Source organism: Phoca vitulina, unplaced genomic scaffold (genome assembly GCF_004348235.1).
Source record: "Phoca vitulina isolate PV1807 unplaced genomic scaffold, GSC_HSeal_1.0 scaffold39, whole genome shotgun sequence".
Lineage (NCBI taxonomy): Eukaryota > Metazoa > Chordata > Mammalia > Carnivora > Phocidae > Phoca > Phoca vitulina.
In genome coordinates, this window is record NW_022589742.1 from 15,568,085 (window position 1) to 15,594,666 (window position 26,582).

At 51.9% G+C, this 26,582-nt stretch overlaps 1 protein-coding gene across 1 annotated transcript; it reads right to left on the reverse strand.

Moving 5' to 3' along the window:
• Positions 1 to 597: 597 nt before the first annotated feature.
• XPNPEP2 (X-prolyl aminopeptidase 2) lies at positions 598 to 26,338 on the reverse strand. The gene is made up of 21 exons (XM_032428369.1): positions 26,217 to 26,338; positions 23,705 to 23,781; positions 21,644 to 21,754; positions 20,465 to 20,528; positions 19,458 to 19,562; positions 19,123 to 19,209; positions 18,074 to 18,220; positions 15,281 to 15,382; positions 14,329 to 14,410; positions 13,827 to 14,022; positions 12,978 to 13,067; positions 11,718 to 11,827; positions 10,946 to 11,023; positions 9,737 to 9,808; positions 7,670 to 7,730; positions 6,307 to 6,376; positions 5,686 to 5,790; positions 5,184 to 5,243; positions 4,632 to 4,708; positions 1,445 to 1,534; positions 598 to 830 (listed from the first exon to the last, which is right to left on the reverse strand). The coding sequence occupies exons 1-21, from the start codon at positions 26,263 to 26,265 to the stop codon at positions 636 to 638; spliced, it is 2,028 nt and encodes a 675-aa protein (XP_032284260.1). The 5' UTR covers positions 26,266 to 26,338; the 3' UTR covers positions 598 to 635.
• Positions 26,339 to 26,582: the final 244 nt, after the last annotated feature.

The following is a 26,582-nucleotide window of genomic DNA, read 5'->3' on the forward strand; positions in this document are numbered from 1 at the left end:
CCACCCAGGGTTTAGAGGTGATGAGCTCACATGGCGGGCAGGCTGGCATACGTGCCCCTTTCTGGCTGGCCGTCCTGGTTGCAGAAGCCTCGGCCACCTTCCCTTCCTCTCCCTCCACAGGCTCAGCAGGGAGCCTAGAGGCAGCCCTCGTTCCTTCAGCCTGTGGGTGCAGCCAGGAGGGCCTTGTAGGGCCAGGGGCAGGTTGCGGTGGTCGGAAGCAGCTTCGAGGGTGTGGAAAGACCAAGTCAGGAGCCCGAGGGGGTGGGAAGAGCTCTGACTACATCCAGCAGGTGGCGATAGGGTGGGGCTCTCCGGGGGGCCATGGTGCCCCTGGGGGTAGGGTACCGCCTCATATTGGTCGTGGGGGGCGGGGCAGTGGTAGGAGGCTCTGCCAGCTAACAGGTTGGGCCTCCTGGGCTCACAGGAGGAAAGGGACTAGCTGGCCCAGGGGGCGGTGTACAGGCCCAGAGGGGGCCAGCCTGGGGCCAAGAAGCCCTGTGTCCCTGGGGCTTAGTCCTGGAGAAGGAAGCTGAGGGCAATGGTCTCCGGGCAATGGGCCGGCAGGGGCTCTGGGGGCGCGGGTGGTGCAGGGTGAGGGGAGCCGAGCTCAAGGGTTGGCCGGAGAGTCTGAGCGTCTAGACACTCCAGCCGAGGACGGTAAGAGAGGCGACTGCCCACACACAGGCCAAGGAGGCCGTACGCGGTGCCCTTGCGGGCAGGGGCTCGGTGTGCTCCCACAGCCACTCGAGCTCCTCCAGCAGCTGGCGCTGCCGCAGCTCCGGGCCCACCTTCTCGCGGATGGTCTGGTGATAGTGGTTCAGGTGCTGGAGCTGCCAAGGGAAGGAGGGGTGAGGGCCTCCCCCGGCCAAGCCGCCACGAGGTGAGGTCTTGGTGCCAGCCAGTCCCCGGCGATGGTACTCCGGCTGCCCGCCCTGGCGCAGGGGCCCACAGGTACCCCACAGATACCCACAGCTCCCCAGCCATCATCAGGCCACAGGCATATGCCCTGGGGGCTTTTCAGAGGCAGCTCACCACAGTGGCCCTTTAGTGTCACAGTGACACTTTCGTGGGGTGTGTGGGGGACGGGAGTGGAATGAAAGTTGGGCAAGCATCATTATCCCCATTTTACAGAAGAAGGGACTGAGGCTTATATTAGGACTTGAGGTGGCAGAGTCCAGAGACTCAGACTCCCCAGGAGTTCACTACCTGGGGTTGGGCAGGTTGGTCTGACCAGAAAGTTCTAGAAGCTTTGGAGTTACTGGTGAGGTCAGGGAGGGATGCCCCGGTGTGTGCCTACAAGCCAACAGCGTGGACCTTCCCAGGGGAGCAGAAGTGGCAGAGGGTCTTGGGGTAGGGGGAGCAGAGGCGAGAGAGGCCCAGGGTTGGGAAGAAGGCAGTCAGTGGTTCACGGGCCGAAAGATGGACGGTGCTGAGGGTCACTTACGTGCTCGGGAGACAGCAGGCTGACATCAATGAGGTTCCGGTCATAGGGCACCAAGGACACCACTTCAAAGGTCAGGTAGGACCCTGGGTACTGGGATGCCACAGGAAAGGCGGGAAAGCAGGAGAATGAGTGAGGAGAAGGGGCCTGGCTGAAGGGCGGGAGGCAGCGCTCCACTCAGAAGCACAGGGAACTGGCCCTTGTCAAGGCCGAGACTCCAGGTAGGCTGAACGTCCTACAGTCCCCTTGTCCACCCCCACACCCTGGTCTGCCAGTCAGCACCTCACCTTTGGTGCTTATTAGGTCTGTATTTCTCAAAGTGCGTGCATCTATAGCACTGCGGGGGCCTTGTTAAATATGTAGATTCCCGGGTCCACCCCCCAGACCACTGGAGTGAGAACTTCTAGCACAGGGCTGGGAACACACATTTTCATAATTTTAAGATAAGTTATTAGGTTTTTATATCTATCATCTATCTATCTATCTATCTATCTATCTATCTATCTATCTATCTATCTAATCTATATCTTTATATATCTCTATCCAAATCTCTTTGTATCTCTCGATTGACCTACCCATAGAAATAAGTATAAAGAAGACAAAATAGTCCATAATTCCCGTTTCCCAGGGATCCCTTGCATGGGTGTGCTTAGAAAATTCAAACTACAAAAAGATACACAATAAAAATGGAAAGTCTCCTCCCTGCCCAGGTTCCTTCCTGAAAACATTTAAGACATATACAGTAATTAATCCATTAATTAATTATTTTAATCCACACAAAATGGATCCTACCACATGCTTTTCTGCATCTCTCTCCACCCTGTTAATAGTAAATGTAGGAGAGCGCTGCGTATTAGCACAAGAATATCTACCTCACTCTTTTTTAAGGGCTGTGTAATGGTCCATAGTATGCATGATGATTTATTTAATCAGTGGGATACGTAGGCTGTTTCCACTTCTTTTTTTACTGTGACTATTGATGCTACAAAACACATCAATGTATAAAACATCTTGGTGACCTTTTGGGAGTAGATCCAGAAGACATATATCTGGCAGAGGGATTGCTGAGACAAAAGGTATAGGCATTTTATTTTATGTTATTTTTATTTTATTTTTTAAAGATTTTATTTATTTGCGAGAGTGAGTGAGAGAGAGAGAGAAGGAGCAGGGGAAGGGGCAGAGGGAGAAGGAGAAGCAGACTCCCCGCTGAGTAGGGAGCCCACATGTGGGGCTTGGGGCTCGATCCCCAGACTCCAGGATCATGACCTGAGCAGAAGGCAGATGCTTAACCAACTGAGCCACCCAGGTGCCCCAAGGCATTTTGAATAGATATTTTGATAGATATTGTCAAACTGCCCTCTAGAAAGATTGTATCAATTTGTGCTTCCTCCAACAGTGTGTGAGAGGGCCCATTTCCTCATAGATTCACCAGTACTGGGTATCATTAAAATCCCTCATTGTTTGCCAATCAGATCGGTGAAACATGGTAATCTATTGTTTTGATTTGTGTTTAAGAATAAAGTCAAGCATCTTTGCATGCTTATGGATCATTTGTGTTGATCTTAGAGAGTTGCCTCTTCATGTCCTTTGCCTGTTTTTTTCTGTTTTCCCTATTTTTGTCTTATTGATTTGTAAAAAGCTCATGGGGCAAAAGAAGGAAATGCGTGCTTTCCTTGTTGTATGTGCTCTATTTGTCATACATCTTTTGACTTTGTTTATGGTATTGTTTCCATATAGGCGGGTTTTTTTTTAAGATTTTACTTATTTGAGAGAGAGAGAGAGAGAGAGAGCACAAGAACATGAGCAGGGGGAGGGGCAGGGGAGAAGCAGACTCCCCGCTGAGCAGGGAGCCCAATGCGGGGCTTGATCTCAGGACCCTGGGACCATGACCTGAGCTGAAGGCAGACAGTTAACTGACTGAGCCACCCAGGTGTCCCTCCATATAGACAGTTTTACATTTAATTTATCAATCTTTTTCTTCACGGCTTCTGGGTCTTGCATAGAAAGGCTCATTTCCACCCTGGGATTATAAATGAATTTATATAGATTTTCTTCCAGATCTTTTATGGTTTTACCTTTAAATGTTGATCCATTCAGAATTTTATTTTGGGGTAACAGTAAGGTTCTTCACTTTAATAGCCCCCCAAATGATTAGCCATTTGCCCCCCCCCCACCCATTTATTAAATCTCTCTTGTCTTTACTGTTTTGAAACACCAGCTTTATTATAAATTAAATTCCCATTTTGTTTATAGAAATTAGAGGGGCGCCTGGGTGGCTTAGTCGGCTAAGCATTGCACTCTTGATTTGGGCTCAGGTCATGATCTCAGGGTCGTGAGATTGCCCACGTCAGGTTCCACCCCCAGCATGGAGCCTGCTTAAGATTCTCTCTCTCTCTCTCCCTCTGCCCCACCCCCCCAAGAAAATAATAAATTAGAGGGTGTATTTCTGGATTAGCTGTTCTATTCCACTGTTACATCTATCTCTCCCATCTCTGGTGCCATACTGTTTTGTTACAGTAGCTTCATCATATGTGCTAATATCTGAAAAGGCTAGTTTCCCTTATTGCTCTTCTTTTCCAGAATTTTCCTAGCTACCTAGCTATTTTTGCCTGTTTATTTCTACAAACTTTACTACCATTTTGTGAAGTTACAAAAGCATCCAGTTAGCACTGAAATTGAGGTTGTCTTGAATTTATAGATAAATTTCCAGAGAAATGACATCTCCATAATATTGAGGCTTCTTTGCAGAGAGCACCATTTACTTAAATCTTTTTTTATGTCCCTCAGTAGAGATTTTCTCCATATAAGTCTTTTTAAGTTTTTATGTAGGTATTTTATCCTGTTGGTTGCTATTATAGGGAATCTTCGTATCTAATAAGCTCCCCTGGTGATTATTATGGGCATCGAAGACCAATGATTTAGAGCAGGGATACTGATTCATTTGGTCTAGAGTGGGACCTGGGCATTGGCATTAAAACTAAAAAGCTCTTCTGATGATGCTGATACTCTAATGTGCAAACAGGCTTGAGAAACTCTGAGTTATGGAATTTTTCTGGAGCAGAGGAAAACTCCAAATCAATTCATGTCTGCCTATTAAATGCCCTTCTCCTTGGACCTTCCTCATACCCCATACAGCCCAAAGTCACCGCCATGCTGTCTACAGCTCTAGCCTGTCCCAGCAGCACTTTACCTTGGTCTTTGCTTCTACCACAAGGGCCACATCTTCAAGACGTATCCCGAATTCTCCATCCTGATAGTAACCAGGTTCTAGGAGATACAGAGATGCTGGTGGTATTAATCAGGAGGAGGACCCAAGCCCGTTGTTTCCTGTACCAGTCGAGGAGTGGCTGGAGGCCCAGCTGCCTGGCTGCCCCAGGCTCGGGCAGACTCACCACTGACCATGGGGGAGGCCAGGCCTTGTGGCCCAGCAGGGAAGACATAAAGGCTCACTTGGATCCTGGAGGCACTCCCATCTCCTGGTGTGCTACTATCTTGTTACCCCAGCGTTTGACTGGAGACTCCAGAGTTTGGATGTACAGCCAGGAACCAACTCCCAAAGGCAAAATGAGGGTTTGAGCCGAAGGGTTTTAGGATTAGGGTGGGACAATGCATTTGGGGCTGGGAGTGCTGGAGCCCAGGGGGCCTGTGCCTGGCATGCTCCCTGAAGACTGGTGCTCCCTAGACTGCAGTCCTGGGCTGGTCTTAGGGTGGGGAGGGGGGTAGAAGAGCCCAAGAGCCATACCGATGGAAGTGAACATGCCCTTGGCCATGGGGATATTGCCAGACTGGAATCCCACTGGCCCTGGAAAAAGAGATGTAGGCATGGTGTCAACTCTCCCATACTCACCAGCTTGGAAACTAGCAGGCTCTGGGGAGGGGCAGGTAACTGGGGGAACCCTGGGGCATCTCTAGCAGCACTTATCCACCACATCATTGTCTACCTGGGGCTGGTATGGAGACCAGATTGGCTCTGCTTTTTATTACTCTGAAGTCTATGCCAGCCAACCGCTAGGCCTTGACCTGCCACTCTTCCCTCTGAGGCCCTCCCTGATGCCAAGCAGGCAGCAGGAAGGGCCAGTTGCTACCATTTCTCACTCACCTTGTGGAGCATCACCTCCCACAAGCTGGGTAACCCTGGGTGGGTCACTTCATCTCTGCGGGTCTTAGTCATTTCCATACCTGTGAAATGCTCTACCTCCTTCATAAGAGGGGGGACCCCAGGGAAGTGTAGAAGAGACACCTACACTCGTGCACACCCAGGAAGTTGCCAATGCCATGGCCTGTCCCGTGACCATAATTGAGCCCAACATCCCACAAGGCTCTGCGGGCAAAGATCTCCATCATTCTCCCTGGAAGAGAGATGGGCCTAATCAGTCGGCTGGACCCCAGACAGTCTGCTTTGCCCCTTCCTGCTCTCTTGTCCCAGAGCCAACTACCAAGATGGTACCTGTGGAGAGTCGCTCCTGAGAGGCAGGTTAGCAAGCACTTTTTCTAGCACATTCTACATCGTACCTACATTACCTGCACTGATGACTCTACTATAGTTTCTCCCCATCTATCAGGATACCTGCTTCCCCCAGAAATCCTCCCATGACTGCTATAACCCACAGTGACCTCCCCCTCCCCAATGAGCTATAGTATTAGATTAGGAGGCAGGAGGCCTGGGTTCAAGGCTTGGCTCTCCCAGTGACCCCTCTGTGTGACCTTGGACAAGTTGCTTTCACTCTCTGGGCTGGATTTTCTCATCTATATAATGGATGGGATGATGATATAATCCCTGCCCCACTAGCCTCCCAGGGTGGCTGTCTGGGTCCAGTGAAACCAGGGCCTGAGTCTCTGGGTCCAGCCTGGTTTCTAAAACCCACCTGATGTACTAGCAGGAAAGACGAGTCTGGACAGATCGATATTTCCTATCAACACGCGGGTATATGCCTCCTGATGGGGAGAGGGAGAGGTAACATGCTGCGTAAGAGGAGGATCTTGGGAGTTTCCAGCTCCCAGGCCTACAGGGGGGCTGTGTTGGGGGGGAGGTGCATGGTCATGTGTGGTCATCCAGGTTCTGGAAAATGGTCAGAGGCAGCTGAGGGGTACCTGTTGAAAGCTGGAGTTTGGTCCATGTGATTCTCTTTGGCTGGTCCACAAGGGATGCTTATATATGGTGGTGGGCTGAGGCCTGACAGAAGGGAGTTGGGAGGCAAACTCCCTGAGCTAGAGTCCTGACTTGGCCACTCACAAACTCTGAGACCTTGGGTAAGCAACTTTAACCGCTCTGTGCCTCAGTTTCCTCATTTGTAATGGAATGCTCACAGTACCAGCTCATAAGGCTGTTGGGAGGAGTAGGTAGACTCATGCACATAAGGTGCTTCAAACAGAGTAAATGTTCAAATAGAGGTCAGCGCCCTTATTACTGTTACGATCATCCTTCCGTTTTCTTAAGGCCTTATGTTTGGGTTGGGGCCTCATAATCTGGCAGGTCAGCCTTGCTTACTTGGGCTGGTTCACCTTGTGGATAAAGGGAGGGAGGTGGGCTGACAGCGACCTCTTCACTCCTTGTGGCAATGTGGTCAGTCCCTTTCATCACACACACACACACACACACACACACACACACACACACACACAGGCTTGTCGTCCTGTGCAGGACAGCCTGGAGACTCAACCCACTAAATTGTGAGCTCCTCGAGGCCTGGCCAGCTTTTGTTTTTTCTCTCTTTCCAGCACCACATCCAAGCCACAGTCTGCTTGCTGAATGCACGAATGCGGCCCCCTGCTCCTCACCCACCCAGAGGCCCCCGGTGCACACAGAGGATGTCCCAGCCTCAGCGCCAGGTGGACCAGTCCTCGCTGCTTTCTGAAAACCTCCAGCACCTTTCCACCTCCACGTCTGAGCCTGCCTGTGCTGTTTCTCTCTGCCCGGAACGCCTGTTTCCCTCCTTTCTGCTGCGCACAGGGCTAGGTACGCAGACAGCGGCATTTGTTCACTGATTTACTGAAATGGGATGATGAAGAGCTTCAGCTGAGCCCTGTTGGAGGGCTGAAAGATCTCTGGGGAAGTAGCCAGGAGCATTGGGTTTTCTGGTTCTAACTTGCTGTGTGACTCCGGGCAAACTACTTAACCTCTCTGGGCCTCAGTTTTAGCCTCTGTAAAATGAAAGGCTCTTGCTGGAGTGATTGCTTGGATGTCCCTTGGGTAAAGGTGGGTAGGGGAATTCTGGGTCCAATGCTTACCTTTTGGAAAGCAGAGGGGGTACCCCAGTGGACTGTTCTGGTGATGTCTGTGGTTCCATCCCTGCGGGCAAGGAAAATCAACATATACAGCTCTGCTGAATACTTGGGGGTTGGGATCGTGGCTGTGTGCTTCCCGTGTGCTTTCCACCGGGGTTTGAGTGGCAGGAATGGGGTGGGGGTGAGGTGGGTTAGGGGTAAAGGAAGAACATAGATGCTACCATCAAGTTCCCATCCTCCGCATCTGTGCATAAAGGGACTCTGCAAAGCTATTAAGTTCAAAATCGCTGTATTGTCTGACAATCCTGATCCCCCACATGCATACTCCACCCCCATACCACTTATTTTGGCTGTTTTATAAATCTGAGTTTCTTGGGTCAGCCTGGCTTTCAAAGCAAAGTTTCTTCCAGGCTTTCAGGGAGGCAGGAGGGAGGGGAACGTCCCATTTTTACCAGTGGAGAAACTGAGGTTCAGAGAGATCATCACACTCCTACACATTCATATATTTACCATTTCTAGAACACTTTTGCAGCTCCCTGGGAAGGGTAGCAGAAGAGGCCACATTATCCTCATTTCCCAGATGAGGCAATTGAGGCCATGAGCCATCTCCCTTTCTGAGCCTCAGTGAAGCCAGGCCTGGAGCAAACAATGACTCTCCCCACAGTCCTCTCCTTGTAAACATGGATCTGACCCAAGGACTTGCTCAGAGTCCTAGGGAACTGAAGCCAGAAGCCAAAAAGTCTGACTCCCAACCACCAGCGGCAGCTGTGCCCCCAGATGGCCCCTGTGGCCACCACCAGGGAGGGGGAGGGGAGAAATGGTCCCAGGGCCCTGGGGATTCCTCCCTGGGAACAGGTCACAGGGCGTGGCAGACTTCTTAAAGAAGGAGAGAAGAGGAAGTGAGGTGACCATTTCCCCGGCCTCACCCTGCTCAGAGCGTGCCCCAATCCAGCAACGCCCCACAAATCCACTTCCTCTTTGCACACTGGCCATCTCAAGTACACAGTACGCACAACGCCAAACTGCAAAGGCTGCTAGGCTAAGCTCTCGCATTAGCTCCCAGAGCTGCGCTCGGAACAAGCGAAGAGCCGTTGTCATTAGCACATTTACCATCTCCGCAGGATAGAGAAGGGGAACCGGTTTGAAAGGACTCCTTGCTCCTCCATCAGTTCAGCACACCCCTTCCTCCCCCCACCAGCCCTGCCCAAGCTTTCCGCAGTCCACTTGCTTCCTAGCTGAGAAGGGGAAAAAGAGAATCTACTGGCTCATCTCATCTCAACTTCTGTGTGAACGATTGGTCACACATTTGGAAAAACTGGGGTTAGCCTATTCTGCATGGCTGTCCTGTCTAGGTGTTCAGATTGTGCACTGTACAAGGGTAGCACAGGCACTTCGTGGTTATATAGGAATGCCAATGAGGGCACACGGGTGGACACATAGATCGTGGGGTCTCGGAGCAGGGGGAGAGGGCCCTCCTACATAACCCGGCATGGTCACGCACACACTCACGCATATCTACTCACAGACGCACGCCCGTGCGGCTAGGTGTGCCCTGTTCCGGCTGGGCTCCAGGCATCCCCTGAGACTGCTTGCTGCTCTCAGAGGCCTGATCTTGCCCCCCCACCCCAAGCCGACGTGGTCACCTGGTCTGTGCGGTGCGGGGAGAATGCCTGCTGCTGGTGGTGTGGGGACCATGTCCGGGGTGCGTGTGAGTAGGTGAGAATGTGCGTGCGGCCCCTGTGGGGCCAGGCAGGGCTGCTAAGCATGGCCGCTCGGACTGTGTCATGATATGCGGGCTCCAAGAACATTTTACTTGAGCAAGGAGAGGTGTTTCCTGATTCACACAGAGCTGCTGCACGGGCAGCCCCACCATTTTGGCTTCCGTGTGTTTCCCACTGTGCAGGGGTCCCCGGGTGCGCAAATGGGAACAATGCTCAGGCTCATTCCACCAGGGCTCTCCGTTCTCAGACAGAGGATTCACACCCAGGAAGGGGAGCTGCGGCCGGCTCTTGGGAAGCCCCGGATGTCTGAGCTGAGGTAGTCGGCCAGGGCAGGGTGGGGAATACATACCAGTATTGCCCCCCAGAATCCAGCAGGTACATCTCATCTGAAGACAGCTTCTGGTGCTGCTCCTTGGTCGGACTAGGAAGGGGAGAGCCACTGAGAAGGGGGCAGCCTAAGCCTGCACTGTGCAGGGTAGGGGGCCCTGAGTGGAAGCAGGGGAACCCCTCATCCCTTATTTCCCCAAGGGCCCTGGGGGAGTACTCGGTTGATGCCGCAAACGTACTCAGTGCACAACTGTTGATCTGGTACCTCACCGAGCAAGGATCCCAGGAAGGGGAGAAAGGAAGGAGCCCGGAATGCGGGAGCCTGGAGAGCCTCAGAGAGCATCCAAGGCTGCCATCTCCCCCTACGTAAGGAGCCGCAGGCCTGCAGAGGCTCGGGGGCTTGTAGAGGCCTGTGTGGTAAAGCTGGGAAGGAGCTGGGCCTGGACCCAGATGCTCAGTCCAGTGCTCTCTCTCTAACTTTCTGTGGCCCCTGAGAGCAGAGGGCCCTGAGAAGCCAAGACACAGGAAGGGGAAGGGGGGTCCTCGAGGGTGGGGCTGGAGAGCAAGAGTTGGTAGGGCCAAGGAGTTCCTCCCCTGCTACTCTCTAGGAGGCAAAACAGGCTGGGCCAACGCAGCTGTAGGCTTGGGAGACTCTAGGGGAGGGAATTCTGGGAGAGGCCAGGCTGGCCCATGGAGGGCGTCTGATCTCTTCCTGCTGTGCTTGTGCCAGGCTGAGGCATTCTGGTCAGCTTGGGTCCCCAAATTCCATCAGGCAGGCCTGCAGGTGTTTGTTTTCTATGGAGCCAAACATCTGGTTAGCCCACCTTTGGGCCCACCTCTGGGCCCACCTTTGTTGGCCCAGGCTGAGTAAACAGGCCTTTCTCCCTGTGTATTCGAGAGCTTTAAGAATTAGCTAATATAAATAACTCACAGGAAGCCAAGGAAAACCAACAGCAGCCCTGCCTCCCTTCCAGATCCCTCAGCCCTGTGTGCTCACAAAGTCTCAGCCTTTTGTGGTAGAAAACTGCTTGGGCCTTTTCATTTCCAGAAGACTCCTGATCCCTGACTGAGCTCCACTGCCCACCAGTAGCCCCCACAGTACTGAAGGCCTCAGACCTTACATGTGGACTTGGGTCCCCGAGCATTCCCTCCTTCACACCCCCCTACCCCCCTGCACATACCCCAGGATCCTGCCCCACAGGGCCCTAGAAGATTCCTTCTCCTGAAGTACCTGTAGTGGGCCAAGGCAGCGTTCAGGCCACTAGCAGAGATGGTTTCGAAACTGGGTCCCGAGGAGAATGCTTCCTCTCTAGAAAGTACAAGGCAGGAACGGTCAACAGACGGGCTCAGAAGCTAGGCTGGGCCCAGGATATCGAACCAGGGCAAATGAAGGTCATGGCTGCCTCTACCTCAGCCAGACTCCGTTTGGCGCTCCCAGCGCCACCTCCCGGTGCCATCTTCCCAGGCTCCAGTCTGTCGGTGACGGAGCCTTCAAGGTCAGAGAAGGAGGGACTGTAGACACCAATTATCCCCCTCCACCTCCATTTCTCAGATGGGGAAGCCAAGGCCCATTGTCCCACAGCAAGTTCGTGGTAAAGCCAGAGTAAAGAAACCTAACTCCTCGTGTCTGAAAGCTTCCCCAGCCCCAGAGCAGCATCCTGCGCCTCAAACCTACACTATGCTTATGGCCTGGGCCAAGCGTGCCCTCCGGGAACGTCCCTCCCCAACTTGATATTTTCAAGTGGTCCAGGAGCCCCACTTGGCCTGACCCAGCCTCCACGCAACCCCCCCCCCCCCCCACCGAGAGAGGGTCTGTGCCTGAAGCAGACACTAGGGGGCACTGATGGGTTGTGGCCCTTCTAGTTGTCCCGCTTTCAGCAGGGGGCCGGGGACTGTCGTGGAACACGCCCTGTCCAGCTGCCCGACTACCCAAGGACCTATTACTCCTTGTTCCAGAGAGCCCCCCTCCCCGCGCCCTGCAATACAAGGAGGTGGTTCTTCACCCGCGGAACTGGTCCAGCAGCTCTGCCCCTGAGAACTCATCCACCGTGCCCTTGGGCACGTTCTTCTCCAGCCAGACCAAGTAGCGGATCACAGCCACTGCGTCCCGTACCTGAGCAGGCGAGCAGAGCAGAGGGGCGGGCTGAGTGCTCACAGCCGGGGCTCCGGGATCAAGGGGATCAGCTGGCTGCCCCGGGAGCTGAGCTCCACACACTCAAGGGTGTCCCCGACTGTTTGATGATGTTAAGGGATTCTTGCGCAAGTTTATATATGATCACAGTGTGGTTAGGTTTTGAAAAGAGTTCTTATCTTTCAGAGATACTTACTGAAGTGCTATCTTTTAGAGATGCTAAAGTGTCTACAGAAGAAACCTTCTGATACCTGGGATTTGCTTTAAAACCATCCAGCAACAGAGGCTGGGTGTGTAGGCAAGGAATGTGGCCTTACGTGGGCCAACCGGCCACAAGCCGCAAAGCGGTGAAGCCGAGTGAGGGGGCGGGCGATCATTAGGCTGGTTTCTCTACTTTCGTATATGTTTACACTTTTCTATAAGAAAAAGTTTGGTAAAGTGAGGCGATTTCTTCTCGTTTCAACAGGAATATCCAAAAGAGCAAGCCATCCTCTTGCCAGGGTGGGGAAATCAGGACAGCAAACACTTACTTAACACTTGGAATGTGCCAGGCAGTGATCAAAGCAATATGTGTATATATATATATAAAATTCAATATAATTATACTTACATAAGTATATAATTCTGTTTATATGTATATAATTATATATTTATAAACTCATTATATACTTATATAAGTACATATTTCTATTTATATGTATAGAGTTATTATATGTATTAAAATATTAATATTACTTATATATTTTATAGATATTATATATTATATAACATGTATGTTTATCTATCAATTTAATCCTCACCACAACCCTACGCTGTAGATTCCCGTTACGATACTCATTTCGCAGATGAAGTAACTGAGGCCCAGGGAGGTGAAGCAACTTGCCCAAAGCCACCCAGCTGGGAGGTGGGTAGAGGAGCTGGGATTCGAATTCAGACACTCTAGCTTTGGGGCCCAGGCTCTAGACCACGGTACCAGGCTGGGAATAAGGGGGTGAAGCTCAGGTGGGTGCTCAGGAGTCTGGTGTCCACTTCTCTGTTTCATAGAGCTTCTTCGGGTTCCTTGGCAGGGTCTCCTTTCTAACTCATCAGACCAGGAGTTCCCAACAGGCTAGGCCGCCTGCCCGTGACTTACATGGCTGGCCCTGAGGAGGGCCTGCTCCTTGCTGTTTTTCACCGCCTTGGTCACCATCACTGGGGAGTAGGTGTCTCCTATGAGCTTCTCCTGTCATGGGCAGAGAGGAGGAGGTCGGGGAGCATCTCCAGGACACAGTGGGGTTTGAGAAGGATTGGCCGGAAGGCCCAGCTAAGGCGAGGCTTACCATTCCCTACAGTGGCAATGACCTTTCCTTCCTGTGCTTTCTGGCTGCCTAGGTCTCTCCCTGTCTCTGTGTCCAGCTGAATCTTACCTCCCTCCCTCCGTCCCTGCCCCTGGATCCCAGCAGCGCTCTGGGATGGATCAGAGCCTAGCCCCTGCCACTCAGTGGGCTATTCTAACAACGTGAGTTTCCTGCACATACCATATCATAAGAGAGAACATTTATGGAGCGCCTGCTGGGTGCCAGGCACCGGGCTTCACATGCACCATCTCCTCTAATCTCTCCAGAGCAACTCCTCTGACGTCAGGGCTCGTACTGCCATTTTGCAGGTGAGGAAACAGAGGTCCAGACTAGCTAAGTCACTTGCCCAAGGTCATGACGCAGTCAGTTCGGGGCAGAACCAGGCCTCAGTCTCAGGTGTGGCGACCTCAGAGCCTCTGCCCTACAAGCTGTACTCCGTCTAGTCTCCTTGACAACCTCTGAGCTCTCTGTGGATAGACACCTGCTTCCTCTTTTTCCATCTCTTCCCAGGGAGGCCTAGAAGGGGACTGACCAACTGCCTGAATGGCCGAGGGGCTGTGGCCCCACTTTAGGTTGAGACTTACCAGGGCTGGAGCGGGGGCGGGGGGTGATGCCCGGCCCAGGCGGGGGCCTGGCAAACCTACCGTAGGTATCACTTCGTAGAGCCCGTATGTAGTATAGCTGGTCCCGATCCAGATCCTCACGTCTCCGGAGGCGTAGGTCCGGACACTGCTGCGGGCCTGGCTGTAGTCTTCGAGTTGCACACACAGGGAGCCCGTGCAGCTGGAGTTCAGGTACTTCCGGGTCTCAGAGTCAAGGCAACTCTTGTTTACAAATAACCTGGGTGGGGAGGAGAGACCAGGAGGGGGTCCTGAGGGTCTCTCAGGACGGTGCAAAGGACAAGGATCCCTTCGTTCTTGGAGGTCAGAGGAACCCCACCAAGGAGCCAAGCAGACCAGATTTGGAGTGGGTGGGAACAGAGGTCAAGGGGTCAGGAAAAGCCGACTGGAAGCTTCCCCGCTTGGGGGCAGGCGGCAGGCAGCAGGCTCCTGGGAGGGCTGCATGTTGGGGCAGGGTAAGCGGTGGGGCAGGTGAGGGGCGGAAGTTGGGGGAAGTCCCGGAGAGCAAGCCGAGGAAGAGCCATACCTGATAGAGGAGTCCGTGAGCAGTGTGTAGGAATAGAAGAAGGGGTTATAAGGGATGTCACTGCCGCGGAGGTTGAAGAGCCCTGGGGAAGAGAATTGATGGGCACTTTTTGAGGCTGATCTGCCTGAGGCAAGTCCATGTCCCACCTTTGGCCCACCGTTTGCTCCGGCCCACCAAAGATTCCCAGCAGTAAGCCTGCACATCTGCCTCTGAATGTTTCTCAGGTATTTTTTTTTGGCGGGGGGAGGTCTCTGAGGCGCTGATGAGAGTTACAGACCCTTCTCCCAGAAAAATGAAGATACCCAGGGGCGCCTGGGTGGCTCAGTCGTTAAGCGTCTGCCTTCGGCTCAGGTCATGATCCCAGGGTCCTGGAATCGAGCCCCGCATTGGGCTCCCTGCTCCGCAGGAGGCCTGCTTCTCCCTCTCCCACTCCCCCTGCTTGTGTTCCTGCTCTCGCTATCTCTCTCTGTCAAATAAATAAAATCTTTAAAAAAAAAAAAAGAAAAAAAAAAAAAGAAAAGAAAAATGAAGATACCCAGCCAGCAGTCAGCATAGTTTCAGTGGGTTCCCAGCAAATCTGAAGCCCAGAGCTGGGGTCAGGTCAGAAGCCCTGAGCCACACTGCGACAGAATCGGGCGGCACTGGCTGCTAAAGCTGGGGGTATGAACGCCCCGGGCTGGTGGCCAGGCTGATGGCAGGTGTCAGCTGGGCCCCTTTCCCTTAGTGAGACAGATTTTGCTGCTGTGGTCAGCTTGCTCCGGGCCTCCTGGTTTTCTTATTCCACAGACGTGATCTCCTGCCTCCTAGCTTTCTCAGTTCCCATAGGCCATGGCCACGGAGTGAAGCCGGGGTATATGGTGACTGGGGGCGGAGTCCTGGGCTGCAGGGCCCAGGAGGCATCGGGGTTGGGGGGACCCAGGTGCCCACCCCGTGTCCACGAGTCCATACTCACAGGCCGTCTCATCGAGTGCCGACAGAAGGACGGCAGTTGGGCCCTTGCGATGCTTCTGCATCTGGCTGCGGATGCCAGCTACCTTCTCCTGCCAGGGGCTCCCTGGAAGCAAAGGAGCCCAAAGAAAGCATAAGCGACGTGCTTTCCCTTTGGTGCGCTGTTCCTGAGAGGGCTTCCTTAGGGCAACCGTTTTCCATGTCTCTCAAAGCAACAGAAACCTTCCTCCAAACAAACTCTCACTGTGTAGCTGTTAAGGACATGGACTCTCTGGACCGACTGTCTGCGTTCCAGTTCTGGCCCTGCCATTACTAGCTGTGCGATCTTGGACAAATTACTTAACCTCTCTGTGTCTTATTTTGCATGCCCGTAAAATGAGGATGGATTGTCATATGATAGTATCTAGTCAGTAGGGTTGTTATGGGGATCAAATGAATTAATATTTGTAATGCACACAGAACGGTGTCTTGGTGTATGGTAAGCCCGGTGTAACTTTCTGATCAATAAATAAGCATGCAGAACAGAGATCAAGAGAGCAGCCTTAGTTGAAGGGCGAAGGGATCAGGCTAGGTCATGTTCAAGCCTCTTTTCTGAAATAACCTGGTGCCTAATTAGCCACAGGTCCTTGAACATGGTTTTAATCCCTCTTTGACCCATTTTATAGATATTAAGACTTCGGGAAGGAAAAGTGACTCGTCTAGGTTTTCGTAGCTAGCAAGGGATAGAGCTGAGATTTCCACACGGGTCTGTTTGACTACATGGCCCACCCTCTTACTCTATATGGACTCTGGGCTCCCTTGCTAACACAGTCAGTCCCCAGACTTGTCCTGAAACTCTGTGTCACAGAGCTGTCCTTTCTAGGATGCTTATACCCTGGTTCTAGTTTTCATCTTTTATTCCTACTCTCTGCAATGCAGATGAAGAGTCTGCCCCTAGGCAGGGCTCAGAATTTGCTGGCAGAAGGTCATAAACATTAAGGGCCCCAGTTGGGCTCAGAGATTAGGCATAAGTAACTTAACGCCATTTAAAAAAGCTTTATGCAAACAGGGAAAAACTACTCAACCAGAGCCAGAGCTTTGGGTATGATACTTTTTAAGGATTATTTTATTTTATTGTGGTAAAATACACATACAGTAAAATTTTATCATTTTAGCCATTTTAAAGTGGCTAAAATTCATTCAGTGGCTTTAAGAACATTCACACGATTGTGCAACCACCATCACTATCTAATTCCAGAACATTTTCATCATCCAGAAAGGAAACCTTGCAGCCAGAAGCAGTCACTCCCCATTCCCCTCCCCGCTCAGCCCCTGGAAACCATTCATCAGCTTTCCGTCTCTATGGATTTGCCTATACTGGATATTTCATACAAATGGAATCATACACTATGGGGGCTTCTCTGGATTCTTTTGCTTAGAATCCTGTTATCAAGTTTCCTGAATCTGCGACAACAAATGAAAGCCAATTTAAATTGCCTGATGCACACAGGTATCTTTGAATAATTAACTTTTCACATTCTTCTCTTTGCCCTTTGTCCCCTTTAAAGCCTATCAGTTGCTGGAGAGAAAGTCTCGCCTGTCTCTGTAAGCTTATAGACTCAAGAACTCTATGCTTGGGCTTCCAGGCCCAGTTCCGGCTCTGGATGGCTTTTCCTTGAAGACTAGCAGCCTATGAAGGCTCAGCATTCCCTCACTTGTGGGCAGTGACAAATCCCATATGAATTCTCCCTCAGTCCCTGGAAGGTTTCCCCCCTTTATCCCCTCCCCTTCCCGACATAACTTCGCCCTTCTTTATCTGAAAGGGATGAGTTTTATTTATGATTACACAGTCTTGGATAGCAAGTTTCTTTAAAAACTTTTTCGAGATGCAGAATGATTCTGCAAGTTCTATCAGAATGGATAAAGAAAATTGGGCACAATTTTAGCTTGTTTCATCATCCTTGCTTTTTTGAAATTTCCCTCCTGCTTTCTTGACTCCTTTTCAAACAAGAAATGTGCACGGACCTGCGTGCGGAAAGGGGCCTCTCGGATTGCCCAATATTCCTAGGAATCCATGTCCGTTGGCTCTTTCGGAATTCCTGGGGAGGTAGCGGGTGGTGGTGGCCAGGATGGTGATTCATCATCAGTAGCCTGGTCCTGGTCAGGATTTTAGTTACTACTTACCAGAATCATAGAGCATGCTGTTCTTTTATGATGTATTTAGATGGTATCAACGACGTCAAGATGAAGATTATCGATGTTAGAATTTGGGGGGGTCAGTTAACTTTTGTTTGTGGTCTGGCCAAAACCTGAACCCTAATTTGTGCCATGGATTGACCCTGAGCTTAGTGGTATGCTTCCTTTGTCAGCCGGCCCACCTGACCCCAATCATCTTACTACAGGAGGGCCGGAAGTCAAGGTTTGAATGAATCAATACAAACCGGTCTCCACTACCAGACAAGCAACTCGTACCATGTTTTTTTTTCTCTCTCTTCAAAGGGGTAGGGTTTTGTTTGTTGTTTTTTTAATCTTGCTCCGACTCCCTTGTTTCTTCCCTTCCTGCTCCCTCTTGCTTCAAATCCTAACACTATCTATTCCAGCATTTTCTAAATATGGTCTGAGGACCTTTCGATTCAGACTCTTTGAGATGAGGGGGCCCAGACGTCTGCTTTTTAAATAAGCATCCCAGGCAATTCGGGTGCACAGGAAGGTTTGAGAGGCGCTGCTCGGGTAATTCCCAGGACAACATTTTCAGCCAAGGAGCAGCAGTGGGGACCCGTGTTGCTTCAAGCTGGGAAGAAGGAGCTTAGGGAAGCACCTGTGAATGCGTCCTTCAGGGCATAAATGGGCTGGCTTGGAACCAGAGGCTTCTGTGACCCCCACGCCAGGTCCACAAGGTTGGCTGTGATGGACACCAGTTGTATGTTAGAGTTTTTGAGGGCCATGTCATAACTCTCCCAGGAACCTGCAGAGACAGGAAGCCGTCACTTGTCCCCTGTCTATTTACACCTCAGGAAAAACTGTGACTCCGGCAAAATTAGTCCTTGTCTGCTCTGCCTTCCACTCCACTGCTGCTACCTCAGCGGCCCAGAGCAGGCCCAAGCAGGCTGGTCCTCCTGGGGTGTGGCCTCCCAGCCGCCTCTCATTGCCTGGGGCCCACCCCAACACTGCCCACAGCCAACTGGCTAGGCCTATCTTTTCAAGTGCCAATGGCTGTGGGGCCCTCTTCTCAGGACTATCCATTTTAACTGAGCATCAGTGCCACGGCCCAAAGGAATGGCGATGTTCACATCATCAGAAAGGCTGGCAAAGAAGCCAGTTCTGAAGGGGGAGCCTTTAGGTACATATTCATGAAGACTCCACCCTTGGGGGCAGGCTGGCCAACTGGCTGGGACCCCAGAGCTCAGGGAGCTGTATTCCTAGGGCGGGGAGGGGACCATGCTCCTTTGCTCAGAAACCCACTGAACTCCTTTGACCTTCCAAGCTGCCTTCCAGAAGAGGGCTCCCAAATGATTCCAGTGCCATAATTGGTAGAGCTCCAGAGCACAGAGGACGGTTCTGGGTTCAAGAACATCCTGGCCTATTGTCTGCTAGATCTTAACGATTCCCCAAGTCTTCTAGGTTGGGTCTCTGTACTCATGACTTTAAAAAAAAAAAAAAATCTGCATTCATTCTTTTAAATGTATTTTCATTTCACAATCCATGAACAAATTTTTGTTGCAAAATATTTGGCAACTACAGCTTCAGACACTCTATCTTTAGAGTCATCCTGTCCCTCCTTCTACCAAGGTATGCTTCTTTACATCCCAGAGGGGCTGAGTCACCCTTGTTGGTGTGGACAAATGCAGGGATGAGGGAAGAACATACCAACGGAGAAGAGAAAGGGGTCGAAGCCCACACTCCCTCCAGCAGGAACCTCAGTGAGGAGCCAGGTGGTGATGGAAGCTATGTCAACTGAGAGGAAGACAGGAAAGAACGTAGAGTCACCTCCAGAGCCAGCCCCAGGCCTTCCAGTCAGATTTCTGTCTATGACAGTCCTACCATATCTGTCCTCCTTGATGTTAGCCTCAAAGGTTAGGGATGGCTTCAGATTTCCAGAGTCTCCCATAGAGGCCCATCATGGCTTTGCATGCATCCTCTTACCTGTGCCTTCTTGAACCTAGTCCAGGTTTCAGAGTTTGGGGGACATGCGACCCTTTTACCTTCTTTATGTAGCTCCCAGTTGCAGTCCATCTGCCGCTCAGCCTGGGTCCAGTAACGACTGTCAGTCCAGAGACCTGCCTTCCCCATGGTCACCACTGCAGTTCCTGGGGCAGAACAGAGAAACTTGGAGGTGAGGATGAAGGTGGGGAAGGTGGTAATGCATGGGCAATATGGTGCTGGCTCTGAGAATGTCACAAGGGGCCTCTGGAAAGAACTTCTCTCCTCCGTTGCAAAGAAGTGAGGCAGGTGACATTAAGGGGAGCCCTGGGGGAAGCCAGCCTGGGCATCTCTGCTTTGTGTTGAGGGCCTCTCCTAAGGAGGGACGAGTGGGGTCCACTTCTGGCAGTCCCAAAGAGTCAATGCTGCATGTAGGTGCTCTCAGGAAAGATGGTGTGGTAGCTAGTATCAAGACTCGGTGGCTGATAGGGCCACTAAACCAGGGGCTTAGCTGAAGACAGGCAGAGGAGCCAAACCCAGGGATTTCGGCAGGGATGGGTAAGGCAAGGGAGCGTGAAGCCCAGGGGAAGAATGTTTAAGGATCAGCAAGGGAAGCTTGGATTTCATTCAAGGGGCCGGGATCAGGCTGGAAGGCCCCTTCAGAAACTGGGACCCCATAAAGGGCCTCTGTGTTTGCATCTCATTTGGCTACGGGAGGTGTCCCCAAGTGAGCCATGTGTGAAGGGAATCAGCGGGCCCCTAGTGGCTGGATGTGGACATAGCATCTGTTCCAGAAATGGCGCCCAGGGTGTGCTAAGCTAGGCCTGGCTGCCGCAGGGACAGTAAGCGCAGGAACAAAGCGGGGAGGGCCATCTGCCTCGTGCAGAAGTGTGACTGGTGGGCTATGATGTGTGCCCTGGCAACCCTTTTCAGAGTGGTGGAGGGCAGGCAGAGCCTCTGGACACTAGGTCCTGGCGTCCTGGCTTCTGAGAACCGGCCATATCAGAGCCTCTGTGACCACGTCTGGGTCTACCCACAGAAGCAAGAGGGGCTGGGAAATGGCTCTCACCGGCAGACCCCGTAAAGCCCGTAATCCACGCACGCCTCTTGTCGCGATTGCCGATGTACTCACTCTAGGAAATCAGTAACACCATCGTTAGCTGTTTTCATGGAGTTAGACCCCCCCGCACCCCATGGAAGACTCCCCCAACCACATCCCAGTTCTTTCTGTCTGGTTGAATCCAAGCCCAGGCACACTGGGCACCTCTTCCAGGAAGTCCTCTGTCACTCCTCCGGACCTCAGATCTCCCCTTCCTTTGGACAGCTGTATTTCTCGGAGTCTAAATCCCATAGTCCAGCACTGGGCAGAACAGCCAAAGAATCTCATCTCCCTGGCCAGAACGCAAATTCTGTGCAGTCTGAGATCATGTCTTCTGGTTCTTCTGGGTTCTCCCCTCCAGCTGTCCCGCCCTTCCCCAGTACAGTACACTGGGTACATCATCAAGAACTTCTGCAGAGGGCTTCACACATTATTGTATTTTGATCATCATCCTTCGAGACAGATCTCAATATTTCCATTTTGCAGAAGAGGAAACTGAGGCTCAGAGACGTTGAGACAGGTGGGAAACAGAGAAGTTTCCCGAGGTGGGAAAACAAACTCAAACCATCTTATTAACACTGACAATGCCTTCTCTTCCCAACAGGCTAGTGCTGGGAAGGTGGATGGGATGGAGGTGGGACCAGTGGTGGGGAAAGGGTGGGTTGGGTGCGCAGGGGCGCTGCTTGGGGGAAAGCAGTTCTTACTCAGACAATCTTGTTTCCTGTCTGCCCCCCTCCCCCAACCTACACCTCAAACTCGTGTCGCCCGGGCCTCTGGATCATTCCAATGCTCCATCCATCAGGTTATGGGAAGGTTCGAATTCCTCCAGTCCAATTCCTAGCCCACACTCTAACCTCCTAGGGCCAGAGTACCCTAAACATTCATTCTGGATCTGCCATCTAAGAATTGATCAAAATCGATTCTGAACTTGTTGGCAGTTTCATTGCCCGAAGTCATGTAAAGGAATACATTCTCTCAGCTGCCTTAAAACTCCCATGTCCAAGCCACCTCCTTCCTTCCCTTTGCCTTTTGAATCCTTTCTCTGCCTTCATCTTCTGAGACTTAAGTGCCTCTGGTTTGTGACCTGTTCTCATTGGTGGTCGACCCAGGATAGCAGAGGGCAAGGGTGGGGGAGGAGCTGTCCCTCACCATGTGGGCATCCGTTTCGGGGATGATGTAGGCAGAAAGATTGTGGACGTGCATCTGCTGGCGGAGGGCTGTGAGCTGCGCCGTGGTATTGACCGCAGTAACTGGAAGGTACTGACAGGTGACAGGAAGACACCAAGACACACACTGTTTAGAGAGAATCATGCCCAGGCCCCAGCGTGTGGAGGGGCTGCCACCTTCTCCTTAGGCAGGTGCTGGGGGTAGGTAGGCTGGGCCAGCCCGGAGGGGAACGGGGCGGCAGCTGATGTTACGGGTTAGTCTAGATTAAGGGGCCTGGGCTGAGCAGAGATGGAGGTGTTGAAGAACTTGGAGAGGAACTCCTTGTGACAAAAAAGGGACCTGAGTCTGGGATGGGGGCATGGCTGAGAACTGTGGGAAGCCGAGCCCTGGCACTGGGCCAGGTTAGAGGGACGGTCTTTCTCGGGATACCTTGGAGGCAGAGGTGCCAATTTAGCAAATCAAAATACAGGATATCCATCCAGTCACATTTGAATTTCAGATAAGCAACATACAATGTTTTAGAATAAGTATGTCCCATGTGCTATTTGGGGCATACTTAAACTAAAACACATATTCATTATTTGAAATTCAGATGTAACTGGGCTCCTTGTATTTCATCTGGCAATCCTACGTTGGGGACTTTTTCGAGTTTCCACTCACTGGTCCCAAATGGCAGAGGGGAGTGAATGAGTACCCCCAGGAGTTTGGGACATTATCCAGAAAGATCCCCCTCTAAGCCAGACATTTCTTTAAAGGCTGGTTTATCTTTAAAATGAAAAATGTGTGGGGCGCCTGGGTGGTTCAGTCGTTAAGCGTCTGCCTTTGGCTCGGGTCATGATCCCGGGGTCCTGGGATGGAGCCCGGCATCGGGCTCCCTGCTCAGCGGGAAGTCTGCTTCTCCCTCTCCCGCTCCCCCTGCTTGTGTTCCCTCTCTTGTTGTGTCTCTCTGTCAAATAAAGAAATAAAATCTTTAAAAAAAATTTAAAAATTATTTTTTAAAATTTATTTTTTAAAATTATTTTATTTTTAAATTTTTTTAATTTTTAAAAAATTTTAAAATTTTTGGGGCGCCTGGGTGGCTCAGTCGTTAAGCGTCTGCCTTCGGCTCAGGTCATGATCCCAGGGTCCTGGGATCGAGCCCCGCATCGGGCTCCCTGCTCCGCGGGAAGCCTGCTTCTCCCTCTCCCACTCCCCCTGCTTGTGTTCCCTCTCTCGCTGTGTCTCTCTCTGTCAAATAAATAAAATATTTAAAAAAAAAAAAATTTTAAATTTTTAAAAATTTAATTAATTAAAAAAAAGTGTGGGTTTTTTGTTTTGTTTTACCTTCTGCTCAATGACATAGCCATGTTTGTTTTCATATAAAAGCCTACCCACCTGCCTGCCCCAGTGGTCTCATAAAGTTGACGCTGCAAGCAGATGTACCCCATTGGGCCTGAGGCTTAGGGGACTGCTGGCAGCCCACCAGCTTTCACCTCTGGCCTGCCCCGGCCTGAGGAAGCTCTTTCGCCCTAATCTGGTTGTGGAAAGAATCTTCTGGTCTCCAGGTAGGAAGCTGCTGACCTTTCAGCTCCAATATGCCTGGCCTTCTCCCCAGTCACACCCTAGGCCTCGCTCTCCTCCTTTCCACCGGCTTTTCTAGTTCTCTGTCTTCCTCCCTCCTCCCTTCTGTGCCTCCCTCTGCGCTGTTCCTTTAGAACTTTTGTTTTCTTTCCTCCCATCCTCCTGCTTGCCTCTGCCTAGCCTCCGCCAAAGGCTAGCTAGGGGCCTCCACCCTCCTTCCCGCCCTCCCCCCACAGTGGGGCGGCCCAGGCCAGGACGGAAGTAGATAACCTGCTGAGGGATAGGTGGGTGGGTAGGAGGGAGGGATGGGGGATGTCAGACACCTGAGAATGTGCTGCTCGCCCTGAGGGATGTTAATCAGAAACAGGGGCCCCAGAGTCCGGAAGTCAGGAGAAAGGCTCGTAGAGGGAAAGGCCAGCAACTGAGCCAATGGGCGTTGGGAGGAGATGGGAGCTGAGGGGCGGGGCCGGGGCGGGGCCTTACCGGAGGGCTGAGGGAACAGTTTCTCACATCCTCTCCTCTCAGGTCCACTTGTTTTGGGTGGCCCCAGGCACCCAAAGCTAGAAACCGGGGAAAAAATTCAGGGTCACTTGGAGACCAGTTAGCTTCTAGAGAGCACAGGGACTTGGTCTCCTAAATCGCACTCCCCGTTCCCACCGGGCCTCCATCCTTTTAAACAAGCAGTGCTGTCCCAACTCGAGGATAAAAATAATCACATTTCGGGGCACCTGGGTGGCTCAGTCGTTGGGCGTCTGCCTTCGGCTCAGGTCATGATCCCAGTGTCCTGGGATCGAGCCCCGCGTCGGGCTCCCTGCTCAGCGGGAAGCCTGCTTCTCCCTCTCCCACTCCCCCTGCTTGTGTTCCCTCTCTCGCTGTGTCTCTCTCTCTGACAAATAAGTAAAATCTTTAAAAAAAAAAAATCACATTTCATAGGAAATTAGGCGGAATGGGTTGGCACCCTGGGTCACAATCAAGGAAACCTGTTTCATCGACAAGTGATTGCCACTTTTGCAGGGGTTTTAGTGCTCATTAAATCAATTTTTCCCTTCTAATCTAATTGGGTCTTTTCGGGGTTTACCGAACTGTTGTGTGTAAATTAAATTGTTGTAATCAAATTTTCTTTGAAATGCTCTAGAGGATCTCGCTAAATAATCACCCCACCTTCATTTTACCCTCTATAAATCTAATTTTATATATATTGGGTTTACTTAAATTCAAGGCCCACTTGTGCCATTTATTACAATCCAAATCTCTGGCTCTCATTCCAGGCCCATTTTAAATACATAAAACAGTTGATCCCAGTCTGACACCGTCGCCTGGTGGAGAAAGGTAGGTTAGCATTTAAAGATCTTCTACTATGTGCCAGAGCTCGGTAATTTATCTATAGTATCTTATTCTGTACTTGCAACAAGCCCGTGAGGTGGGTATTACCGTCTGTTTTCTATAGAGGAGAAGGCTAAAGCCCAGATAGGTTTGGTAACTCGTCCAAGTTTGCCACAGTGAGTCAGTGGTAAAGCAGGGATTTGAACCCGGGCCGTCTGAGTACAAAAAGTCAACCCTTCCACGGAAAGGACAGAGTATATGAAGACTTAGTTTCCAATTTGGGCTCTGCCCCAAATTCGGTGTGACCCAAGGAGAGTGACCCAGCATCCACTGGCAAACATTTCCTGAGTACCTACTGCGTGTCAGACACTGGGCCAAGTCCTACAGGCTCGGGGCCTTCCAGCCCCGGAAGTCCTGTGGTCTCTGCTAGTCCTGCCCTCCAGCCCCCGCCTCTGGCGGGATCTCCTCAGAGCGTAATGGGGGCCTGGGTATGGGGAGACACTGTGCTTTTACCTTCTGAGTGGGCTGAGCTACGGAGAGGAGGGTGGCTAGCATCTAACACCATAAATACCCTGCCCGGCTGTCCTGGTCTCATAAACTCAGCGGGGAGATGAGACCCATACTGTTGATCTAAGAAAATGATCCCGTTTCTGTAGGAACAGATCGTTGGCAAAATGGTGATGCTGAGATGCCAACACGAGAAGCAAGACTCCGCCAACCTGTGTCCCTCGGGACACCCAGATTGCTGTTCTCTGACGCCGGGGCTGTGGCTCCCAAGGGCAGGCTGTGCAGCTGAATCTCTCTGTGCTCCCTGACACAGGGCCTGGCATTGGGGAGGTGCTCAGGAATTGGGTGCTGACTGAATGAGCTGGGTCCTGCTGACGGAGAAGGAAGGGAAGGGAGGCTTCCCTAAGGCTGGGGGTGGAGTGGGTGTGGAGGGCACTGAGCTGGGCATCTCGTTGTGACCAAAGAGGAAAACAGGGCACCAGAGGAGTTAGGCTCCTTCGAACCTCTTCTTTACTTGGATTTGACTTGGTCCATGTCCATCCTGTCCTTGCTGGGCCTGCGTCACCCAGTCCTCAATAAGAATCTTGCTAAGCCAGTTTAGAGACAATCCCCCACCCTTAATATCTGATCACCTTTGCTATCTGATCAAATTCCTCATCCTTCACCCTTCGTATCTGTTCACCCTGGCCTGCCTCCAGCAAGAATCCTATTAAGTTGGCTTAGTGAGAACCCCCCCACCCCTGATGTCTCCTCTTAGTAATTTTCCATCCACCGTCCCCCTCCCTCTGTTCCTTGGCTGTAAGTCCTCAGCCATCTTTGCTATGTTCAGAGTTGAGCCTGATCTTTCTCCCCTATTGCAGTGCCCTTATTGCAATAGTTTTGAATAAAGTCTTCCCTACTCTTAACAAGTACCAGAATCATCTTTTCTTTAACAGGTGGGAATGCAAAGGTGCCAAGCCAGACTTGACCTGAGTCTGGAGGGCCCCAAGGACTGGCCCCGGGGTTCCTCTTTCTCAAGACAGAGAGGAGGACCAAGAGAGAAAGAGAGAACCTGGGCCCCAGCCCTTCCTCCAACCCTTTCTGAGCCCAGAGGGGAGAGGCCAGAGCTGCTCTCCAGCTGGACCTGCCCTCCCGGCGTGGGAGGGAGGGACCAGGATGCACATACCACAGAGGAGGACAAGCCAGGGGCAGCAGCCCCAGCGAGCCCGGGCCATGGGGTCTCCAGATGCTGGTGCTGGGTGGATGGAGGGACGGGGGAGAAGGGGCAGGGCTGTTTCCCTGGCCTCTTCCTCCAGGCCTTCCCAGGACAGGAGCAGCCAGGGGGCTGGGGCTGGCGATGGGGAGGAGGCGTCCGGCCAGGGGATGGAGAGTCCTGCTCTGGTCTCCTGTATCTGAGGGCTCCGGGGAGTCGGGCGTCGGGAGTCCGGGAGTCCGGGTGGGTGGGAAAGCTCGCGCTCTCCGAGCCTGCCCGGTGCGAAGTCCAAAGATCCCCAGGGCAGAAGAGCAGCCGCTGGACTCCATCAGCCTGCTC